Genomic DNA, 21,198 nt, shown 5'->3' with positions numbered 1-21,198 from the left:
AGCTCCGGCTTGTGGGACTGCAGAACACGTGCAGCCCTAACGCCTTCCCACCGAGAACCCCGCACCTCTGACAGACTTGGCTCTCGCGCTTCTGGTCTCGCTGGGAAATTAAAACTCTTGAGCAGACCACTGGCTGGCCCGGGAACTATGAACAGTAGTCTCTGTAGTATGAAGGGAAAGGAAAATACCGTCTCAAATTTTCAAATAGATACACTCTTACACAAGCATACGGGGTTAATGTTTAATTAAGAAGTTCTTCAAGATACTCGGGAACTTTTAGAAGCGCATAGAAATGACTGAAGGAGAAGGGTGAATGCAGGAGGGAGGTGACACGCAGGGCGTGCAATTGCACACCTGGTATCCTAAGACTGGCATCTGATACCTTCTCGTGCTTAAAAGCACCCTTCTCCGTGCAGTACGGTTTCACAGTAAATCATCTGCGTACATGTCATTCATTCACGTTGTGCTTTTTAGTTTCCTGAGGTCAATTCTTAACTTTTGTAAAAGGTAGTGTCTTTTACTAACAGTAGTGTCTGAGGGGCTGAACAGTTCCTGTTGGAGCTAGTAGACAGAAGTGAGTTAAAACAGGGTAGGGCAAGAGGAAACAGCCTCAAGTTGTGCCGGAGAGACTTAGATTGGGTATTGGGAAAAATTTCTTCACCAAAAGGGCTGTCAGGCATTGGAACGGGCTGCCCAGGGAGATGGTTGAATCACCGTCGCTGGAGGTATCAAACACGTGGACGAGGTGCGTGTTCAACAACATGGTTCAGTGGCGGTATCACCAGTGTGTTGGTTTAGCACTGGACTTGATGACTTAAAGGTCTTTTCAATCGAAAAGATTCTGTGATTCTATGAAAAAAGGGGTACGTTCATAGTTGCTGTACTGGCTTACACTTTGAACACTGCTGTTCTGCCAGCTGTCATCTCCAGTGACAGCAGTTTCGTCTGCCAGCGCTCGGCACCATGCACATCAGTGGCTCTGGGCGATGAATTCAGAGGTCCTGCAGTCTGTGGCACCATGGTCAAACTGCTGGATTTCCTCTGCATTACCAACAGTCTGTTCACAGCAGCCCAGAGCAAAGCAGCAGACTGGTTTTGTTAGATGTCTGTGGAAGTAAGGGGAGTAATTGTGACAGGAAACTGGAGCTCACTTTGAAAACGATACAAACACACCACATCCCAACCTACCTACAGTCTTCAACAGTGAGCAGCTTCTAACTAGTGTATTCAGTTAAAACCCTCTGTAAGTTCAGTCATCAAAGGCTGTTTATTCCTTAGTCTTGGGATGCACAAAGCCCCCTCCTCTGCTGGTTTCTTCTGATGAAAATATTTTCTCTTTTTAAACAGGTTAAATACTTTGATAAAAGAAGAGACTTCTTAAAATATAAAAGGAAGCTTGAAACAGAAGGGTATCATCCTGCAGAAGCCACTGGAAAGTCATAGGTACTCTGCTTTCCAAATAAACCCAGCGAGAATAACTATGGGAGGAAGAGGCATGAGGAAGCAACACAAGCGGCTTAAGCTCAAGAACCTGACCGTCTCCCTGAACTGCAGCCTGCTTTTTTGCTCCAACGTCTCACCTGTCTGCTGGGAAAAGATAAAAGATGGTCATGGACAGCTTTTTTCCTGAGTGTAAGTCAAAGAAAAGTGGTGCAAGGCTGTTCACACATCTAAGGCCCTGAATGTGTAATGGGACAAACTGCTTCACGGGACAAATGATTATTTAAATGTAATGTACGTATTCTAAAGAAAACAATAAAATTGTTTTTCAATAATTGAACCACTTTTTCCCGTAGAAAGCCATTCCAACTTCCCCTCCTTGTCATAAGGAGGTAATGGTGTGATGCAATTTTGTATTTCTGAGTATTTTAAAACACAGTTTGTCAGACACCTGTTTATTAAACAGCAGCCATCAGAAGACTTGCTGCATCCTGTGCGTGTATGTAAGTGACATATTTTGAGTATGCGCATTTCTTATAAGCAATAGGAGTTTTTTACATTAGCAGTAACAGTCAGTTTTCAATCACTGTCTCTGTTAGAAGCATGGCAGTTAACTTATCCTGAGTCTCACATCACGGTCTTTTGTGTTATGTAATGGTTTTGATTACCTTCCTGATGCACGGCCATTAAAGATACAGACTGTTTAGAGCAGGATTCATGAACTTCACCATGGAAGGCATTTAGACAAGGGGCAACACAGACAATTTTTAATAATGTAAGTGAATTTACCTTGCAAAAGTTATATAATCTAGTATATCCAGATGCTGGAGGCATTAAATACTTTGGGTACAGTAAGTTTTGATTGTGGTTATAGGAAAGCACCACTTCAGATTCAAGCACGGTCATCACAATCAAAGTAAAAATCCTGTGGTTTAGTTTAGGATTGTTCATGGTACTGTGCTGATGTTCCAATAATAGAAAAATCAGACGCACCGCATGCAATATAAATAGTATTTGTTTCCAATGCAACAGTTTTATTTAAGGAGGTAAAGTATTAAGGCATTTAAAAATCAGTCTGAACTACAGAGAACAAAACATGCAAAACGTTAAGAAACCTCATTCACCCTGAGTTTGTATCTGGTCTGTTCAGGATTTCAGGTTGTAGCACCACAGTTAAGTCAGCCGGCTGTGCTGTAAGGCACAAAGCTCTTGGCAGTTATTTCTGTTGGTTTCGCTTGATCACTTGTTGCCTTGTGTACTCCCAAATCAGCAGAGCTCCACTGACATGAACGTTGAGCGATCGGATGATACCCTGCTGAGGAATTTCCACACAGACATCCAGGTGGTGGATCAGGTTTGCTGGGATTCCCTGGTGCTCGTTTCTAGTAAAGAAGAAAGAGTAACTTGTACCTGGGAACAGGGACGTGTGCCAGAAAGCTGGAGATACAAAAGTAACGGCGGCATTGAAACACTATTTGAGAAATGGTGCCTCTGCCCTCAGTGATGAGGACAAGGTTTTGGGTTTTTTTTAAAGCCGTAATGCATTACAGACACAAAGAAAACGTGGCAGACCTGACTAAGCTTTGACGTAGTAGCAGAGCACTTCATCTTTAATTCACCCGTCCAGCAGTACCCGGACACCCAACATAAGGATGCCCCCCCTTCTGCCTTTACTGTGAAACTATCCTTGTACAGGAAAATAAACAGCGACAGAGGAAGTGACCAGGGTGTGACGCTGCCCACTTGACATTCGGTGAGGCCTTCGTATGCGGGAATGTCAAGACTGGTGGAAGCCTTGAACTGGCAATATTTCACCTCTTCAGAATGAGCACAGCACAAGATACCAAAGGCTATCAGTAATTAAAACTATGGTTTTAATTAGAAGAGAACAAAGTGATTGGAACAGCTACATTCTGAAGACAAGCTACATATAAAAGGTTTGAAAGCCAGGCATTTCTGCCCACTTTGTCCTATATGGATAGACAGGCCCTTCCTCCTGGTCTTCCTCAGTGACCCTGCAATTCCAGTGGCTTTCTGACTTGTAGGCACTTGACATTTCTTGAAGTAGCCTCCTCTTGGTGACACCTGAGGCTCGCCTGATTATATGAACTGATTACTGCTTTTCTCTGAAGTTGTCCTGGCCTCTGCTCCTACTGCCAAAAACTTGCTGCTTCATCCTTATTTTTTTTAAGGCATCTCCCAGCAATGCATGCTCCCACTCTGCTCCAGCCCTCCTCACCTCTATTGTACCTGGAAAACTATAGTCCATGCTGTTGCTACTTCCACCCATAAAGAAAGGATAGGTATGAGAAGGATCGTTCAGGAGCAGGTATCACTGCCTCCCACTCAGCTGCTTCCATAATCACTTCCCGTTCTAAATCCACCTTTACCACTGCCACTTTGTTTTCCTGTGGCCAAACTGACTAGCAGAAGGGATGGACTGCAAGGGGTAGATTTACAAAAAAAGCGTGTGTTCTTACCCCAGCAATAACAGTGACTTCTCTGGGAAACAATATTCTGTAAGATCAAAGCTTTTAGCTGTCTGCTCCACACCAATAATAGTGTAGCCTTCCGTTTTTTTCTGCTGTAGATAATCAACAAGCTGAGGTGGTTTCACCTGTGCATCAAAAGTAGAGAGAAATATACAAAAATTTGTAAATACTGCCATTTGTAAACTTCTGGAGTTCCTGTAAAATCAATTTGCTTGGGACAGTTTGAGATGAATGACTTTTATCCCCAAAGACTGTCTGTAACACACAGCTTACCGTTTTAAAAGCTCTTCAACAACAGCACAAAAGGTTAACCACAAAAACATACTCCACAAATATAATGAACCAGGGCTTTTCTGCGCTTCCGACAGCTACGAACGTGGAAAAGAATCACTCTTGCTTAGGGACGAGGTGCATTTAACCTGGAATCCCTTCCCAAAACAATACAACAGCCAGTATTGAAGCTGAGTTGCCTCAGGTGCTGGCATTACAACTTGAGATAGCTTGCAGTCAAGAATTTCTTAGCTTCTGTTGCATGAAGAAATTAGCATTAACACCTTCCACTAGACCAGGTTGCTCAAAGCCTCATCCAGCCTGGCCTTGAACACTTCCAGGGATGGGGCATCCACAGCTTCTCTGGGCAACCTGTTCCAGTGCTTCACCACCCTCTCCAGGAAGAACTTCTTGCTGATATCCAATCTAAATCTCCCTGTTTTCAATTTAAACCTGTTACCCCTTGTCCTGTCACTACAGGCCCTTGTAAAAAGTCCCCCCCAGCTTCCTTGTAGCCCCTTCAGGTACCGGAAGGCTGCAATAAGGGCTCCCTGGAGCCTTCTCTTCTCCAGGCTGAACAAGCCCAACTCTCTCAGCCTGTCCCCATAGCAGAGGTGCTCCAGCCCTCTGAGCATCTTCGTGGCCTCCTCTGGGCTCGAGACTTTAGGGAGCAGGATGAAGACAACTATCATGAATTCACTTCTGTACAGAGATCAGGCACGACAACGTGCCCATGAGCATTCTGTTTTAGGCAAAGCACACTACAGCTATCTTGTTCAGAAGAAAAAAAAAATCATAATAGGCTGAAAATAAACATTGGGGGGAAAAAAAAGTGAAAGATTTGCAGCTGATCTTGAGAAACGGATTATTATAAAATATCACAAATGTATTTTCTACCAAATTAAACATAGAGGTTGAAATCCTCATTTTTATATGCTAGATAATAGATTCTTAAAAGCTTGGCACAAGTTAGCTTCAGGCAAACTCCAAGATTATCCCCATGAAGTTACCAAAAGCAATGGACCAAGCAAGATAAATGAGGTGTTGTTCAACTTGTATAAAGAAAAGACTCAGTCCCAACACACTGCTGTAAAACAGAGTAAGATGTAGCAATGACACTCTGCATAATCAGTTTATCACAGCAACAGAAATTAGAAGTATTTTTTAAATCCCTTAGGAGGTTGACCCAAGGTTTATTCCAAAATACTTAACTCAGAACAGCAGAAGCTTCTGTTAATTTAACTTTTAAATCCATTTTGCAAGAGAAAAAATTAAGAGTCTGAATTACGCATCTGATGAACTGATACATAATAAAAAAATAAATTAAGTTAAAAAAAAAAAAGGTTTAATAACTTTTCAGCTATTAAAGTGTTTCTATTCACCTCAACGAGCGGGAGCCACTGCTCTGCAGAAACGCTAAGATGCTGAAACTGCTTATCCTGGACGTAATGTAGACTGCCGACAACTAGTGCAGATGCCCCAAATATTTCACTCGTGCGACACAGACCTACAAACAAACGAATTACAGTGATTTTTGTGTAGAAAATACACACCAAGGCAGAATACTTCAGCAAGTGAAAAAGGACAAAGCATTACAAAGAGAAATGGTTACTTTAATCCTCTGGTTTTAACTAGTGTCAGGTGCTTCTTGCCTCTGCTCCAAGTCACACCTTGTTCACAACATTTGCCAGGAAAAAAGGTTTTACATCTTAGCAGAAAGATAAAAATTAGAAAAGCACTGTGTCTGACAATGTGCTTCTAAACGCGAGTGACACAAAGCAATGGGTCAGTGTAAAAGCCGAGGCAGGGATGGATGGACATATGCTTAAGCTCTAAATCCAGTACCTGGTAAATGAAAAGCTTGAGAAAATGATACATTACAGCATCACAGTGCAGACAGCACCAGCTTGTGGGCTTATTTTTCATTAACAGTCTCGCTGCAGATATTTAAACTGCTGACAATAGCAAGCACAATGCAATACAGTGTTTGCAGGATTTATTATATCACAGCTTGCGTGATACTGTGAAGGGGAACTTAGTCAGGAGCGGGCAGTTTCCAACAGTCATGAGAAACTAGTAGGTTGAAAAGATCCGATTTAATTGTTATAGAAAGAGGTGTACAAGTGAATTATTTCCTTTAACTGCACAGGCAGTTGAAAAACTCAACTGTAACAAAGACTGTAAAACCCAGTAAGAAACTGAGCATGATTTACAGCAAAATTCTATTTAATTAATGCATACTTTGTGTAAGCACTTCTTTTTTCTTAAAATGTAATCGCAGACCCCCTTCTTCTGAAGCAGGTAGTATTTCCTTTGGTTGCCAGTTTTTTGCAGGATAACGATCTGTTCCTCTGAGCGGTACTTAAATAATTTTCTAATTATCAACATAAAATGACATTCGTTTTTGCTATGCAAAGCGTGCACTAAGCTCTAAAATAAAGGCTTAAAAATGTGCAATCAACCTTACCTCCCAAATTGGTAGGTTTATCGATAAGCGAAGCGACCACGATCAGTCTGCTGTTTGATTTACCGAGTTTAGCAGCACGATCCTGAAATACCATCTCCAGGTCTAAACCAGGAGTACTGTTCTTCCAGGGTATAATCTTTTTCTGAACATCCGTCCATTCTGTCTGGCCATCTGTTTCTACTGAATTTGAGCCTATAAAAACAAGTGTTAGTCATACGGCGATGCAAGTGGTAGTGAAACTACCGCTGCAGTAAAGATGATTATCTAAATGGTCATACTGTAGTCACCATTAGTCATCTACTAACGTTTTATGGCACATACCCTGCTCGCATAGATACGAGGCTACTTCAGCCGGAGAACAGAGATCAGACTGAATACAGATGGATACAGCTACTACAAGCAAATCATTACATTTAGTATAGGTTAGCTGTATTTTACCCATGTCTTGCTGAGACCAGTCACTTGGTTTCAGGTCAAGGAGTTCCGTTCGAGAATGATACTGCTGAAATGCTGGGGGCAAAGGAACATCAGTGAATCTGTCAAATTTAGCGAGTGAGATCCATTCATCTTCAGCAAGTTCCGAAAGGCGGGGAAGAGTGTAAAATATTGTCTGCAACGTAACACAGTGTGATTAGCAGAGCAACACTAAAGCAAGCAAAATGGGTAATAAATTAACCTCTGGTAATTTTATTGCACACATCTCTTATTTAGTATTCCATGACTTTAATACTTGTTTTTCTTGGCACTTGATGCAACTTACTAACATACCTCTCACTATTCATCACTTTACAAAGAGTGCTATCCCAAACTTTCATAAATCTAGCCCTTCTCTCTCTGATTGGGTGTTTTTAAAGGCTCTGCCTTGATTACTGTCCTGAAATTCTAGAATACCAAAGAATTACTGCTGTGCTTCTCAGCACAAAGGTCTTGTGAAAATGCTTTACGTGTAGCACGAATGAGTTTTCAGATGCCCTTATGAACTTCTAGTAAAGAATGTGGATTGATTTGATGTCAAAGGGAATATAGTCGAAAGCATTAAAAGCCAATGGTAAAATCCACCTTGGCACTACCAGTACAACTACCCACAGTCTATCTGGGAGGAACAAACACACACCCCAAGGGAATGGCTGAGTAAGACGAAGAGTTTAAAACCCAGGCGTTGTGTCTCTCCCAATGCACCATCAAGGTGAAGGTGAAGACACACCCTGAATACATTTAAATACTTAACAACTAGTAGCCTTGCTTCTCCACCTCCCCCCCGCCCCGCGCCCTTCAGGATTTCACTCCTGAATTTTGCTCAGTCATATCTAGCATACTTACGTGTTCACAAAAATATTTCACAGAACATCAGGTAAGAAAAAAAATTCCTGCTCTGAAAGATGGCACTGTTTGTGCCAGAACCCCCGTGTCACATTCCTGTTTAGCTTCTATTTTCAGCTTGGTTCCTCTATCTCCTACTTCTACTCGCACCCTTATTTTTGCTGGCCTTCCCTCAGTGTTTATTTGACTCTCAGTTGTTCAAGCTATGGCAGAAAGGACACCTGAAAAAGGTGTTCTAGGAGTTATGTGTCTGTATCCTGTTCACATTAAACAATAATTTAGTTAAGCAACCTCAAGTCGCTTCTAAGAGCAGATGTCTCAAAAACCCTAACAAACTACATGTGATTAGGTAGGTGCTCTTCAGTTATTAGAAGTAACTTTTCCAGCCACAAATATAAAACCTGGGTAACTCCCATACATACGGGCACATTCATCACATACACCTCCTCTTCTTAATTGACCTAGGTTTTTAACACAATATTAGAAAATTATACTGCAGCCTTAGTCTAAAATCCATCACAATCTAGGTGAAGTAATTTTTCAGAGTTTTAAATGGACAACAGTTGATCATTACGCATCCTACATGGGAAGATACAAAGGAAGTTTAAAATACAGTTGTAAAACTATGCAAATAGAATGATCAGCAGGAGTCTTGGACTTACCTCTAGACTATAATCCTCAAGTGGATGGAATGTTGCAAAGAAGAAATGATCCTGGATTCGCTGCCAGTTCTTTCTAGCATTCCTAAAATTGCAGAAAGTAATGCAAGATGCACAAAAAAACCCCAATGTACTGGATTTGTAAAAATTTTTCCAATTGGAATAAGGCAACCTTAAAATATTTATAAGTAAATAACCTTATAAATTTATAAGTAAATAGAATCTATTTACTATGAACTATATGGGAAAGAAAATACTTGAACAATTAAGTAAGGATCCATAAAAAAACCCAAACCCAAATCTAACACACCCCCTCATCCCCCCACCCCCCACTGAATAGCATTCAGGAAATAAGTTTTATTTCTGCTTCAAGAACAACCCGTAACACGTCTCCAAATTCTATTATGGAAAGGAGCAAGTTTCACAAGAAAGGGTATCCCATCTAGGCCTCTGAAGGAAAGGGACTACTAGCCTGCAATTGCGCTCTCTCTCAAAAAAAAGGTTATCTCCTCCTCTGCTGCTTTTTTCCAACACATGTCCTGACACGGGTGATTTAACAGTGACTGTGATCGGATAAATGAATAATAATGTTCCTCCCTAAAAACCAAAAGCAGCCTGTCAGCAGCAGTCCCAAGTTTATGCTGGCTGACAAGATTGTCAGAAATTCTAGCTTAAAATAACTCCTATAAACAGGGCTAAAAAAAAAAAAAAGTCCAGAAACACACAGATTGTACAAAATTTAACTGAATTGTTGTATTTCCAAATCAGTAAGCAGAAAAGCATTTCTGTAAAGCTCATTTAATCATCACCTAAAATTAACTTCCCTATCCATTTTTCTCCCACCTAAGTTTTTTCAAACATTAACACCTAAAACGTTTCAGATTTTGTATTTAAGAATTTATTGGTAGAAGGAAGCTTGGAAAAAACTATTTATGTTGCTTCAAAACCCATCAGGTAAGGAAATTAAGCACTCCTGACTGACTTTACCCCGCCCCTAAATGGTTCAAACACACCTTGAATTTTTCCTGTTGTGCTTTCACACGAATGTTAGTTGGAATGCTACACTGAATTATCACTTCATTTTCTTTGCTGATAATTAGATTGCAATTCCCAAATCTTGGTTTCTTTTTGAACAGAATAACCACAGCCCCTCCATAAAAACCCAGAGAAATACTCAAGTGCTATTTTAGAAAATTAGACTCACTGCAAATGGCTCAGAAGGACAAAATTAAGCTGTAAGTCAGAAAAATGTTACTGACCCTGTGCCATGCATGTTTTCCACTTGCTGAAGGCTAGATTCAATAACTGGTGTCAGAGCCTCAAATTCTTCCATGTGCAACATTCTGCACATAGCCCAGATTTTTTTAAGGGCAACTAACGCATAAAGTCGAACGCTGAAATTATGGTTGAAACACCACTGCAGAACAACGACGAGGGCTTTCTTCAAAGCTGGCTTCTAGAAAAACAAAGATAAAGCTTCTTTCATTTATGGTAAAACTTCACATATCATTTAGAAGTAGAAAAGCAAGACTGGCCCAAGAAAGGCTGTTCTTCAACAGCCTTTCAGGAAGTCCGAAGTTTTATTTAACAGTACATGTACGTGCCACTACAGGCACGTGGTCCTGATTTCCTTCCTACCCTCTCACTGCCCACAGACCTACAGCCCCACTTGTGTTTTGAAAACGTATTCATTTGCTTTAAAAATTACGTTTCCTGCATACAAGGAAACCCTCTGTTAACTTCTGATTTTCTAGCGCTCAGAAAGCTGATCTCAGAAATGTATGCAAACAGTAAAAACACCCCACAAGACGACAGGTAGAGTTAATATTTTCCACATCAAAGGATACCTTCGTAGGAAGAAGCTATTAAAGTGGGTTTGGAAAATAGATGGCAAAAATGGGTTTTATTTCAGAAATTCTTATACAGTGCACCTAAATAAAGAATGAACGCTTTTATTCAAACTTACCTTCTCTGAGGTATTTTGAAGAACGGTATCAAAGTGGGCTAACACTGATAAAAACGTGCAAATGCTTGTTTTAAGCTTTTCTTCATCCTAGAGCAAAAGAGAATGTAACAAAAAATATGCATATATAAAACATTTTTATACCCTGTAAGTTTTCCCAGCAAGTTCTGCAGATGCAGTATCAACAGTACCAATAAAACTGTGCGTATCCACAGCAAAATTTACCAAAATACCAAGTTCATATTATTAAGACTTAATTTTTCCTAGCACGTTATTTGCTTTTTACTAACACATCAATTGAAACAATGTATACAGCAGTGTAAATGAGCTAAAATTTGACCCAAATTCACTTTATATCCCACCGCTACCCTGAAAAAACTCCTGAACCCAATGAAAACCTTTGAGGTTCTTTTCAGTGCCTGTACTTTTCCGTATGACCACACACATGGGTATCAGACACAGAACGAACAGCCTAGCGTCAGCCTCACCCACGTTCTGTACTGGAAGACGTGAGCTTCCACTTTACAGGTAACAGTTCCTACTCATCCATTCTGCCACAGCATTGCACTGGGTGCTCAGGTTCAGCTTATTGTTTCAATATGATCCTGACAATCTCTGTCAGAGGCACCGTTTTCCAGGACAGCCTCTGAAAATACAACCTGTGTTCTTTTTCCCTAAATCTACATGCTTTCTGCTCACTCTGCTTGTCTGAATGGGCCCACTGTGATTCAGTACATTTGCTATCAGCATGAGACTACTTTGATCATCTACTAAGATGACCATTGTCGTCTACTAAGTAGATCATTATCATCTACTAAGATGATCGCAATTCCAACTGCCTGAGTTCTTGGAGGGAAGCCTGAAACAGGAAAAGGTTACATCCCTTCCAGCACTTTTCATCAGGTCGGATAGGAGGAGACACGCCATCTTTATGCACTTAAAAAAAAGTATAAATTGCAAACTGCAATGGAAATTTTTTCACCTATGCAGTAAAAATTGTGGCAGCTAAGTACTTAAAGAAGGACCTAAGACACAAAAATGAAATGCTAGTAAGTCAGGTCTCCTCAGTCAACCCTTTCACGACTTTTGGGTACCGTAATTGAAACCCTGCCTCCAGTTCTGGAACACTACACAACTCCACTGTGAGACGTGCATGTTAAAAGCTGCAAACTGAATACATGTTCCCACTGACAAACAAGATGCAGAAGACAAAAGGTGGGTGTGGAAATCACACGCGACTGTGGTTTCTTCCCAGAATCTAGGGCACCCACGTGTTCCTGATGGCTCTCACACTGTCGACTGCAAAGAGTACTCTGACTCACTATGCCAGCTCTACTCTGACCACAGCAATACGTTACAAAGGGAATCTCTCCACTGGAAGAATTCAATTCTCTTCAGCCACCTCTGTATCGCAAATTTCAGAATGTCTCAAGACTAGAGTCCAGACCCACTTCCAAGTTAATTTCCTCAACAACCCACAGCTTCTAAAGGAGAATTGGAATACACAGAAAATGACACATGGGAAGACAAACTGTTCCCTCTGGCATTCACTTGAAGAGTAATTTGAACAAAAAGTTCTTACTTACATAGCAAAAGCAATCCCAGAATTTATTAAGGAATTGGGGGTATTTATGAAGACTCAAGATAACAATCCATTCTATGAAGTATTTCACAGATGCCTGATTATTACCAAATCCAGCCTGGAAAACTCTGTCAAGGGTTCCACTCAAAAAATCCTGAGAAAACAAAATCAGATAATCATTTATTATATAGTCAGTTACCTCCATGATGAAAAAATTCTAAATAAAAGAACATTCTCAGCTTTATCATAACAGTAGAAGTATTTTTAATACTCACATGAAAACATTTAGAATGATCTACTTTCTGTGTTATACTTTTCAAATATTTTATTATGAAGAAGCATTACATGAAACGAAAACCATTCAATCTTCTGACTGTTGATAAAGTAGTGACACTTTTACTGAATGAAAAGCTTTAATTCAGATGGTCTGTGCAGAGTTTTAGCTAGCTTTAACAGGAACAATCTAGTCTCCTACAATTCACAATTCCAAGAACCAGTTTTCAGTGGCCTCTAGAAATGCATCATAAATCCATCGTTTCAGACTTAAAGAAACTACACAAAACCCTTACATCAGCCATAGAGATTACAGGCCTTATATACCCTCCTGTAATTTTAGATACGCAGTTTGCATGACACCAAATTATTCTTGAAAGTAGGTATTTATATAATCATTTAAGAATTTAGGGTGAAGAGCAATACCTGGTCAAGCTTCGGAAGAAGAACCAAGAGTGTCTGCCATACCCGGTTTTTAATTCTATGCTGTAAAGAGTTTGCGTAATAGCGTGTTCTAGATCTGGATACCAGTTCATCCTAAAAGCAAATTAAAAAGTTTATTACCTATTCTTCCTTCAAACTTGAGTACATGGAAATATACTTCACTGTACTGAGGAAGCAGCATCTACTGTACAGCTAGCAGCAGCATGAAATACAGAAGTTTGGACAAGTATATTAGTCTCATTTATTTAGAATTAGATTTTGAGGCCTGTCCATGAGAAGTTGGGAAAGTTGAAAAAATATGTAATTCCACTTAGTATTTTTACTTAAGCGCACCAAAATGTTAGATATTGAGACTCTTCAAACAGCAGAAATTTGAAGAATTTACAGCACTTACTGTATATGAACAATTAAAATAGTAATACATAAAATGGAGCATGAAGACCCAAGCTGCCAGTTATACAAGAACTAAAGATCCTTTAGTTCCTTGTGAAGAGATGAGTACACACATGAAAACACTCTGCTTTAGTGTCTGCATTTATAAAATGGGTTCAATCATGCTATCAGCTGGATCAGCTTGTAACTGCAGCTCTAGTTTTGAGACTGAAATTGATATTCTGCAATCAGATGTTTTATGTGAAAGAAAAGAGATAAATGGGGCTTTAACAAAGACTTGAAACTCACGTTCTCATATAGCTCATGACATCCAAAACTATTTCCTTAACTTTTTAAGAAAAAACATTATTTGGTGATCCAAATCCTATATTAATACTAAAATGCAAATACACTTTATTTTCACATGTTTATGCTTCATATATAAGCAAGTAAGGAAATCAGTTTTAAAGCTCACTCTTCCCACTTGATTTCCCACGTTTATGTACCAAGAGAAATGAAGCTTACTTTATCAAGCAGTTTGATGAAAATGTCTTCCATAAACGTCTTATGCAAGGTATCTGATCCATCCAACAAGCACAGAAATTTAATAGCACAAACACGAACGTAGTGATCATCTCGATTTGTACTGTAAAATATTAATTTTAAAAAAATTAAACTCTACTTGTTCAGACATAAAGATAATCGCTAAATTATAAAAAAGTATCAAACTTCACCCAATATGCAAATACCCAGAACCTAAATCCTAGGGCCTGCTCATCCTTGCTGATGAAGAAAAACTAGTGAGTTCCAGATAACCTGCCCCTGTTTCTCTCTACAAGTCTTGAGCAGCATTTCAGTGTTTAAAATAATATTCTATATAAATAGCTGTATCAGATGATATTTTTGTAAACTGTAATCTTAAAACAATCAATTTATGCTTACAGTTTTGGCCAAATATTCTAGTCTAAAACAACACTTGATTCCTATTAGTTACTCAGGGACACCTGGAATAACTAATGCCTAGAGTAGAATTAATCACATTATAGGTTACAAAGCCTCACACCGCTGCAGACTGTCACCACCAGACATTTTGAAACCAAGCAGCTCTTGGAGGAAAAGACAGGAGTAGTGAAGTAAAAGTGGCAGCAGATTTTTGAAACTCAGGTTTCAGCAACTACTAACACTTCCCAATGCACAATGTCTGACTGTTTCTCTGACTTTCTTCCACTGAGTGAAGGTGGGAAAGAAGCTACCAAAAATGTTCAGTAACCCAGTAGCCAACATCCCTGTTTTAAAAACTGGAGGCAGAATCTGTTGCTAGTGGGCGAGCCAAACAGGCCTACAACTAATGTTAAAAAGCCAAACTCCAAATCTGGCTGCATTAAAGCCTGAGTTTCTTAATTGTGTTGTCCACAATGATAACGAGTGCAGATATGTACCTTAATATATCTGCATCCTAGAAAGTGTTACTTTTATGAGGTGAAAGAAAGAGGAAGTACTGACTTCACTTCTATTCAGGTTTACAAATATTTTCTTGAAAATACAAAATGTAGAAAAATGAAAGTATTTGAGTTATGAATGTAATGTGATGTACAACCCTCTTACCAGTATTTAAAAAGGCTATGAATACACTCATAAGAAGCCAACTTCAAAAACAGCCTCTTTCCTACTGTAGCATCCATCGTAATGAAGACACAATTCAGACCAAATATTCTAAGGTGTATCCTCAAAATCATTACCTTTCAGTAACAATGTTTGCTGCACACTTTTCTCCAAGATTTTCTATGAAGGCATGCACATCCTGAGTAAGTCTTCGCAGGTAAAAGAAAAAGCAACAAAATTATCAGAATATCATACAAAAATGATTTAAATCACTACCTCAAAGTACAAAAGAAAACAAAGCCCATAAAATTGTAACAAATATAACCACCAAGATTGTCTTTATACCTTTGATCTCTCCTGAATACAGTTCCAAAGACACAAGCCTCAGTGATAAGTTCACCATAATTTCCAGCGTTTAAGAAAGCATTTGTCAAGGCACTTCTCTCATCAACACTGGGAACCAGCCAAGATCGACAACAATGACTAAGGACTACATTGAAGACTCCAGTCTTTGTAGTGGACATATCTATGAGCTTGAAAATGATCTGAAAAAAGGAAGAAATAAAAAAATTCAAAATCTAGTTTGAAGAAGTGATAGAATTATTAGAATAATATTGCAGTGATACCTATTTCAGCAGGTCTGATCTCCTTCTGCATCCTAGCTCTACTCAGGTTAATGCTGTCTTCAATCTATTTACAATGCCCTGATGCCAAGAGCAGGCGTGTGGGCAACAACTGGCCCAGTACACGTTTATGTTAACAAAAGACTGAACTGGTCTTTGCTTACACAGACATAACACCAGATGCTTTACACAAATCTCCTGGTAACCGGAACAAATGCACCAAGGCTTACTTCAGTGAGAACAAACCTGGTGTTTTTAATCAACCCTTACCAATTTAACAAAAAAATAAACCAAAACAGTAAACAAAGTTTATTCCACTGGTAGCCGTATCACTAATTCTCTTTAACAAGATTACATTCATGGTGAAGTTAGATTTTGTATTTGAGTTAAAGTGGAAAGATGTCTTAGTACCATTTACTTTTGTTTTTTTGAGGAGGGCACATTTAAGACAGATGAAACAGCTCTACAGAACTTCTCCAAAAAGGAGAAACACAAGACAAAACAAGAAAAATGTTCCCAAGGTCTCCCTTTCCTATTCCCTTCATTAGGCCAAGTGCAAGAATAATCTTCAGTTACAAAGTAAATGGTTTCTAAGAAATTCCAAGCATTTGGGAGAGGACAGGGAGAGTCAGAATGAAAGGTGAGTTTTTATAAATTCCTTTAGGCAACATCAATCAGAGCTGTCCATGAGAATGGTTTTCCGGGTGTGACAGCTCTTACAAGACAAAGCTTCTGCTCTTCCCCACTCCAAGAGGATACTTTTGATAATGTGACAATTCTTTAGCAGTAACTCTCTTTCTCTGTAGAGAAAGTTGTTCTGAATTGCTAAGGATTGAAGCACCAAGAAGCTCATGAAGAGCCTAAACTGAACCAGTAGAATGCACTCTGAAGGAACTTGCGTTTGGGAGAAAAAACAAACAAAAAACAATCAACAAACAACAACAAACCACACCACCCCTTCTGCACAATATTTGGTATTTTCCGTACTTTTGTTTTAGTGCAAAGATAGGTATTGTACTTTTCCTAGTAATTCCAAAATTGAACTATTGCGTTTCATCTGAGGGGAAGCAGCAAGACATTTACTATACACTTCTCAAAACCGTGGAATGTTTTCACAAAGTAAGTCACAAAAAAAAAGGAAAAAACCCAGCAGAAGAAATGAAGCCTAAGAACCCAGTGCTCTGGGCACCTCTGCAGAGCCTTTCTGGGTGTTACTGTAGTAATACTCCCTTTTCCGGCTCAAAAATAGCCCTTTGTTCCACCCCTCCTAGCTGTTGTTAAAAAGGCAGAGTGCACCGTACTAGACAAAATTAAAATTATGCTTCTGTGACAAATCAGGTATCAGGCAGTTCCAGTTTTTCTGTCTCTTTAGCTGAAACCACACAGCCATTGCACAAGGGAGTCAATGGCAGCAGAGACTGCCAAGGAGTGGGATAGGAATATATACGTAAGTAGACACTTGCTTGGGAACTTTATCTTCATTTTCTTATGAAGGGGCAGAAGGTGGGGCGACCAGATGCCCTTTGTTGAGTATAGGAGACCTTCATTACCTCCTTGGTGCCTGCTGTCACGGCATGTCCCACTGCAGACAATGGGATAGCTGTCACATAGACTTAAGACTCTCAACATTGGCAAAACACACCTTACAACTCCAGTGTCAGTATTTCCAGCTTTTTAAGACAGTAATTCTAAGAATCTATACAAATATTACTATCAAAGAAAATTAAAAAATCAATTAAGCTCATTAGTTACTGTAACACCGAGCATAAAATCATCCATTACAGACAGTCATTAAAGAAGCAGCTAACGGATTCCTAGAACTGAAGAGGTATTTTACCAACTCTGCCTACACATCTTGTTTTGGCTTGAGTCCACATTAAGGCTACAAATGCCAAGTGTTATCTACTGTTTAAAACAGATGACAGCAACATTCATTAGAAGCAAGTTTTCAAAAAGAACAAAGAGAAAATAAATAGGATTATATCTTAAGACACTTAAGGCTAATATGGAGATATCACAGACATTTTAAATTGCTAGGGATTGTCCATTTTGCTACCTTTAATTAAAAAACTACTTTGCAGTGTCTGGGCTGAAAAAGCTGAGCCATTTGCTATTATTTACAGTAAGGAGTGTGACACCAGGACAGAGCTACTTATGATGACTTCAAAGGAAAACTGCAACCCCTCCTGGCATGATTTCTGTAGTAAGTGCAAAGCAGCGCATGGAACCATAAATCTAAGCGTACATATATACGCTTAGAGGACTTTTTACAAGGGCCTGTAGTGACAGGACAAGGGGTAATGGGTACGAATTGAAATCAGCGAGGTTTAGATTAGGTATCAGGAAGAAATTCTTCACAGAGAGGGTGGTGAGGCACTGGAACAGGTTGCCCAGAGATGTTGTGGATGCCCCATCCCTGGATGTCTTCAAGGCCAGGCTGGATGAGGCTTTGAGCAACCTGGTCTAGTGGAAGGTGTCCCTGCCCATGGCAGGGGGGGTGGGACTAGATGATCTTTAAGGGCCCTTCCAACCCAAACCATTCTATGGTACTATGATTCTATACTAGTAACTGATTTATGATGTATTACTGCTCTGGTAAGAGTCTTGCAGTCATTGTAGACTGTTCCACACGAACATTTAATTGATACTCAGAGGCCAAAAAAAGCAAAAACCCCAAGACAGATTATCTAGAATAGCAATGGTAAACAACTTCCCAGCATATAAAGCCAAGATGAACCAACATCCCAGTACTGAATGCAGTTGTAGTGACTCAAAATGAAAAAAGAACACCATGACACATGCAAGAACTTTTAGATTACAGGAAGCTGTGTTCATCAAGCGAAAAGAGTAGAAATTAATTTCTTCTCAACTATGGAGGCAGTTCTACCATGCAGTATTAAACTGAACTCTAAGGTGACTCTGACTTCCATGTTTTCTACACCGGGACCCTCAGAGGGGAAAAAAAAAGCACCTTTGAAGAAGCAGCTGGCTTACTCAATAGCATCTATTAAAAGTTCTCAATGGTTCTAACGTTCCATTTAAGAAAGTATTTTCATAAAGTCTGAACTATTAGAAAAAGGTGTCATTTCCCCAGAATATTAGTAGCTTGTGACAGTTTGGGTGGCAAGTCCTGAACAAACTATTCAAGAGGAAGTGCATAATGTACAAATAAAATAAAGACACCCCCCCCACCCCCCCCACCCCCATTTTGCTGAATGTGGAAGATATTGAGCAGTTTGTAAATCAAAGAAATAGTGCTTCTCATTTTCTGTGTTACCAGAACAAACAATGTATTTGTTTATCCTCAATCTAATTCTCGGATATTTTGTCTTAACACTTTCAAACTTGTACCTTTTTAGAAATGAAAAATTCATTACAATAGCTGAAGGGAAAATAAAAAGCAAACCACATTTTTGGATCCAGATAAAATTTATGCTCGCTTCCCCAAAAAACAATTCTTAAACTGACCTCTTTTATTTTGGCGTACACTTGACCCTTTGCACTTGCAGCAACAGCTAGAATCTCAGTATCAAAGACGAACTGAACGAAAGCTTTTAGATTGGACCAAAATATTAACTGTGTGTTGCTCAAAGAGAATATAATTTTCCAAGCCATATCAAATGCTTCTACGCAAAGAGACTCCGCTGAGTCCAGAATCTGAAAATAAAGAGGAGAAAGCGTTGTATTTGAGAATAAGCCTCGCCAAAACTATTAATATTGTGCAGCTGTTTTATTTTTTTTACCTTGGGAACAAGGACTTTCATGCAGTCAAACACAGGTAAAACTTGGTCAGAAGGAAGAATAGTTAGGGCTTCTAAAGCAGACTCCAGGATTTTTCTTGACCTTTCAACTGTAGATAACGACATTTCTGAAGTTTCTTCATATTCTTGAGCCAGTGGTGGGAATGAATTTAAAATGAAATGAAGGCAAATCCACTGGTCATGAACATAGCGTCCAACAATTTTCCCCCATCCTTGAGACGTTGTTTCTTCACATGAGCTGTAAGGATAATATTATTCTTGAATACATATTCTGTTAATTTATCCTGCACATTTCTGCTCCACCAGGAACAGTATAACTGTACAAACTCATTATACTTCAAGACGTTAAAATTCAAGGGGAGACTACACAACTTCATGGAAAAGAAATCTACACATAAAGCTTTTTAAACACAGAAAAACTAGTTCTGGGCTCAGCCTCATTAGTCATAAAAATGTGGGAGAGTATTCAATGGACACATCACTATAGGCTGACTGTCTTTTTTTGTTAACCACATAGTTGGGTTTTGGCCCTCAGGGTGACTCTGGGCTTCCCTTCCCCAACAGTAAATAATTTCCATTTAAATTCACTTGCATACATGCTATGGCTTTGTGCAGTGTACAGACATTTCAGGTGGCGTAAGGATAAGCAATGTTCAAAGCTAGCTCTGGCTTCATAGTGCTAGAGGACCGAGCAAAAGAACCTTTGGTCTGATCAGTTATGGCTGCTTTAATGTTCTAACATCTGAACGCTGAGACAAAAGAGCAAGTGAATGAATAGTTTGTGTTCAGAATTATTCATTTTTATCTTCACAAAAGGTTATCAAAGAAAAGAACAGGAAAAGCCAGCGTCTTAATCACTGCTCCATGCTAATCAGATTTATCCTAGAGAATTACCGATGCTATAGCACAGACATACCTACTTTTTTCTTCAATATAAGATGGCTTCTTTAATACTTCATTGAACTGAGAAAAGGAAATAAATCTCTTCAGAGCATCCACAGAAGGCAGAGATTGAAGGTGCGCTTCAGGATTCTGATCCATTACCTCACAGACTGCTGTAAGTGAAGCCATGCTAGCTACCTTTTTAATTTGTTCTTTAAGCTTCGGCTCCTGAGTAAAACGAAATCATACATGAACAAACACGCACCAACTACTTCCAATACGACACAAATAACCTACTGATGATACATTTGATTATCTTCCTATTTGTATCATCTCAGACATCACAAGGTAGGCATCTCTGCTTCCCTCTACTGCCTTATTTTCTTACCCTGTGTAATAGCACTGCTTTGCTTGGCTGGGTCAGTGCAATCAATCACAAGTTGCAAGTACTGAAAAAAGCATAAAACCTGCAAATTACAGTCACTTATGCATTAAGTGCAGGTGCCTCACTTGAAGATGATGGAACACTTCTATCTTGCTGGGTAGCAGTTTATATATATTGCTGGATAGCAATTAGAAAGAAGATGTGAGTCCATGTAGTCAGAAACCCAGTGCAACAAGACAGTTGGAATACGACATGGTAACGGCTCCAAGAGGCTACAAGGTCACAACACCTACTATGATTATTTTGTGTGATGAACACACGTGCTCAAAGAGGCATGAACAGCCTCAGTAAAAAAAAGTCAGCAAGCACATAGCTCTCCCATAGTATTAAAAGCTCAGTGTTATTTAAGTATCTTCAGCTATCCGGAGCACAGAAAAGATTTCTGTCATCTGTTAATTACTCTGTGTTTCATTTTTTCTTCTCCAACTGAAGATGTACCATATGTGCAACTGAAAAAATTATCATGACAATATAATTCCACTGAATTAAAAAAAAGCTGGTAGAGGCTCCCAGTGAACCATAAAATGTTTACTTTGAAACTACTGGAATAAGGATGTAATTCTCCTAACCAAAGAAGTCTTGCTCTTTGTATACTATATGTAC

General features: G+C 39.3%; 1 protein-coding gene across 1 annotated transcript in view; it reads right to left on the bottom strand.

The window, feature by feature from the left end:
• Positions 1-2,656: 2,656 nt before the first annotated feature.
• Positions 2,657-21,198, bottom strand: part of TARBP1 (TAR (HIV-1) RNA binding protein 1) — a 39,707-nt gene continuing 21,165 nt past the window's right edge. Inside the window, exons 14-29 of the mRNA XM_010156950.1 lie at positions 20,185-20,378; positions 19,251-19,506; positions 18,976-19,164; positions 15,230-15,429; positions 15,022-15,093; positions 13,808-13,928; positions 12,893-13,003; positions 12,198-12,347; positions 10,615-10,701; positions 9,908-10,104; positions 8,652-8,733; positions 7,108-7,279; positions 6,670-6,861; positions 5,585-5,709; positions 3,921-4,057; positions 2,657-2,822 (exon numbers count right to left, since the gene is read on the bottom strand). Of these exons, the coding sequence (XP_010155252.1) occupies positions 2,657-2,822; positions 3,921-4,057; positions 5,585-5,709; positions 6,670-6,861; positions 7,108-7,279; positions 8,652-8,733; positions 9,908-10,104; positions 10,615-10,701; positions 12,198-12,347; positions 12,893-13,003; positions 13,808-13,928; positions 15,022-15,093; positions 15,230-15,429; positions 18,976-19,164; positions 19,251-19,506; positions 20,185-20,378 (2,451 nt within the window). The remainder of the gene's footprint in view (positions 2,823-3,920; positions 4,058-5,584; positions 5,710-6,669; positions 6,862-7,107; positions 7,280-8,651; positions 8,734-9,907; positions 10,105-10,614; positions 10,702-12,197; positions 12,348-12,892; positions 13,004-13,807; positions 13,929-15,021; positions 15,094-15,229; positions 15,430-18,975; positions 19,165-19,250; positions 19,507-20,184; positions 20,379-21,198) is intronic.

This window comes from Eurypyga helias, unplaced genomic scaffold (assembly GCF_000690775.1).
Source record: "Eurypyga helias isolate BGI_N326 unplaced genomic scaffold, ASM69077v1 scaffold3908, whole genome shotgun sequence".
In the NCBI taxonomy this organism is placed as follows: Eukaryota; Metazoa; Chordata; class Aves; order Eurypygiformes; family Eurypygidae; genus Eurypyga; species Eurypyga helias.
Note: the sequence above shows the minus strand (reverse complement) of the source record. Positions and strands in the feature narration are given on the sequence as shown.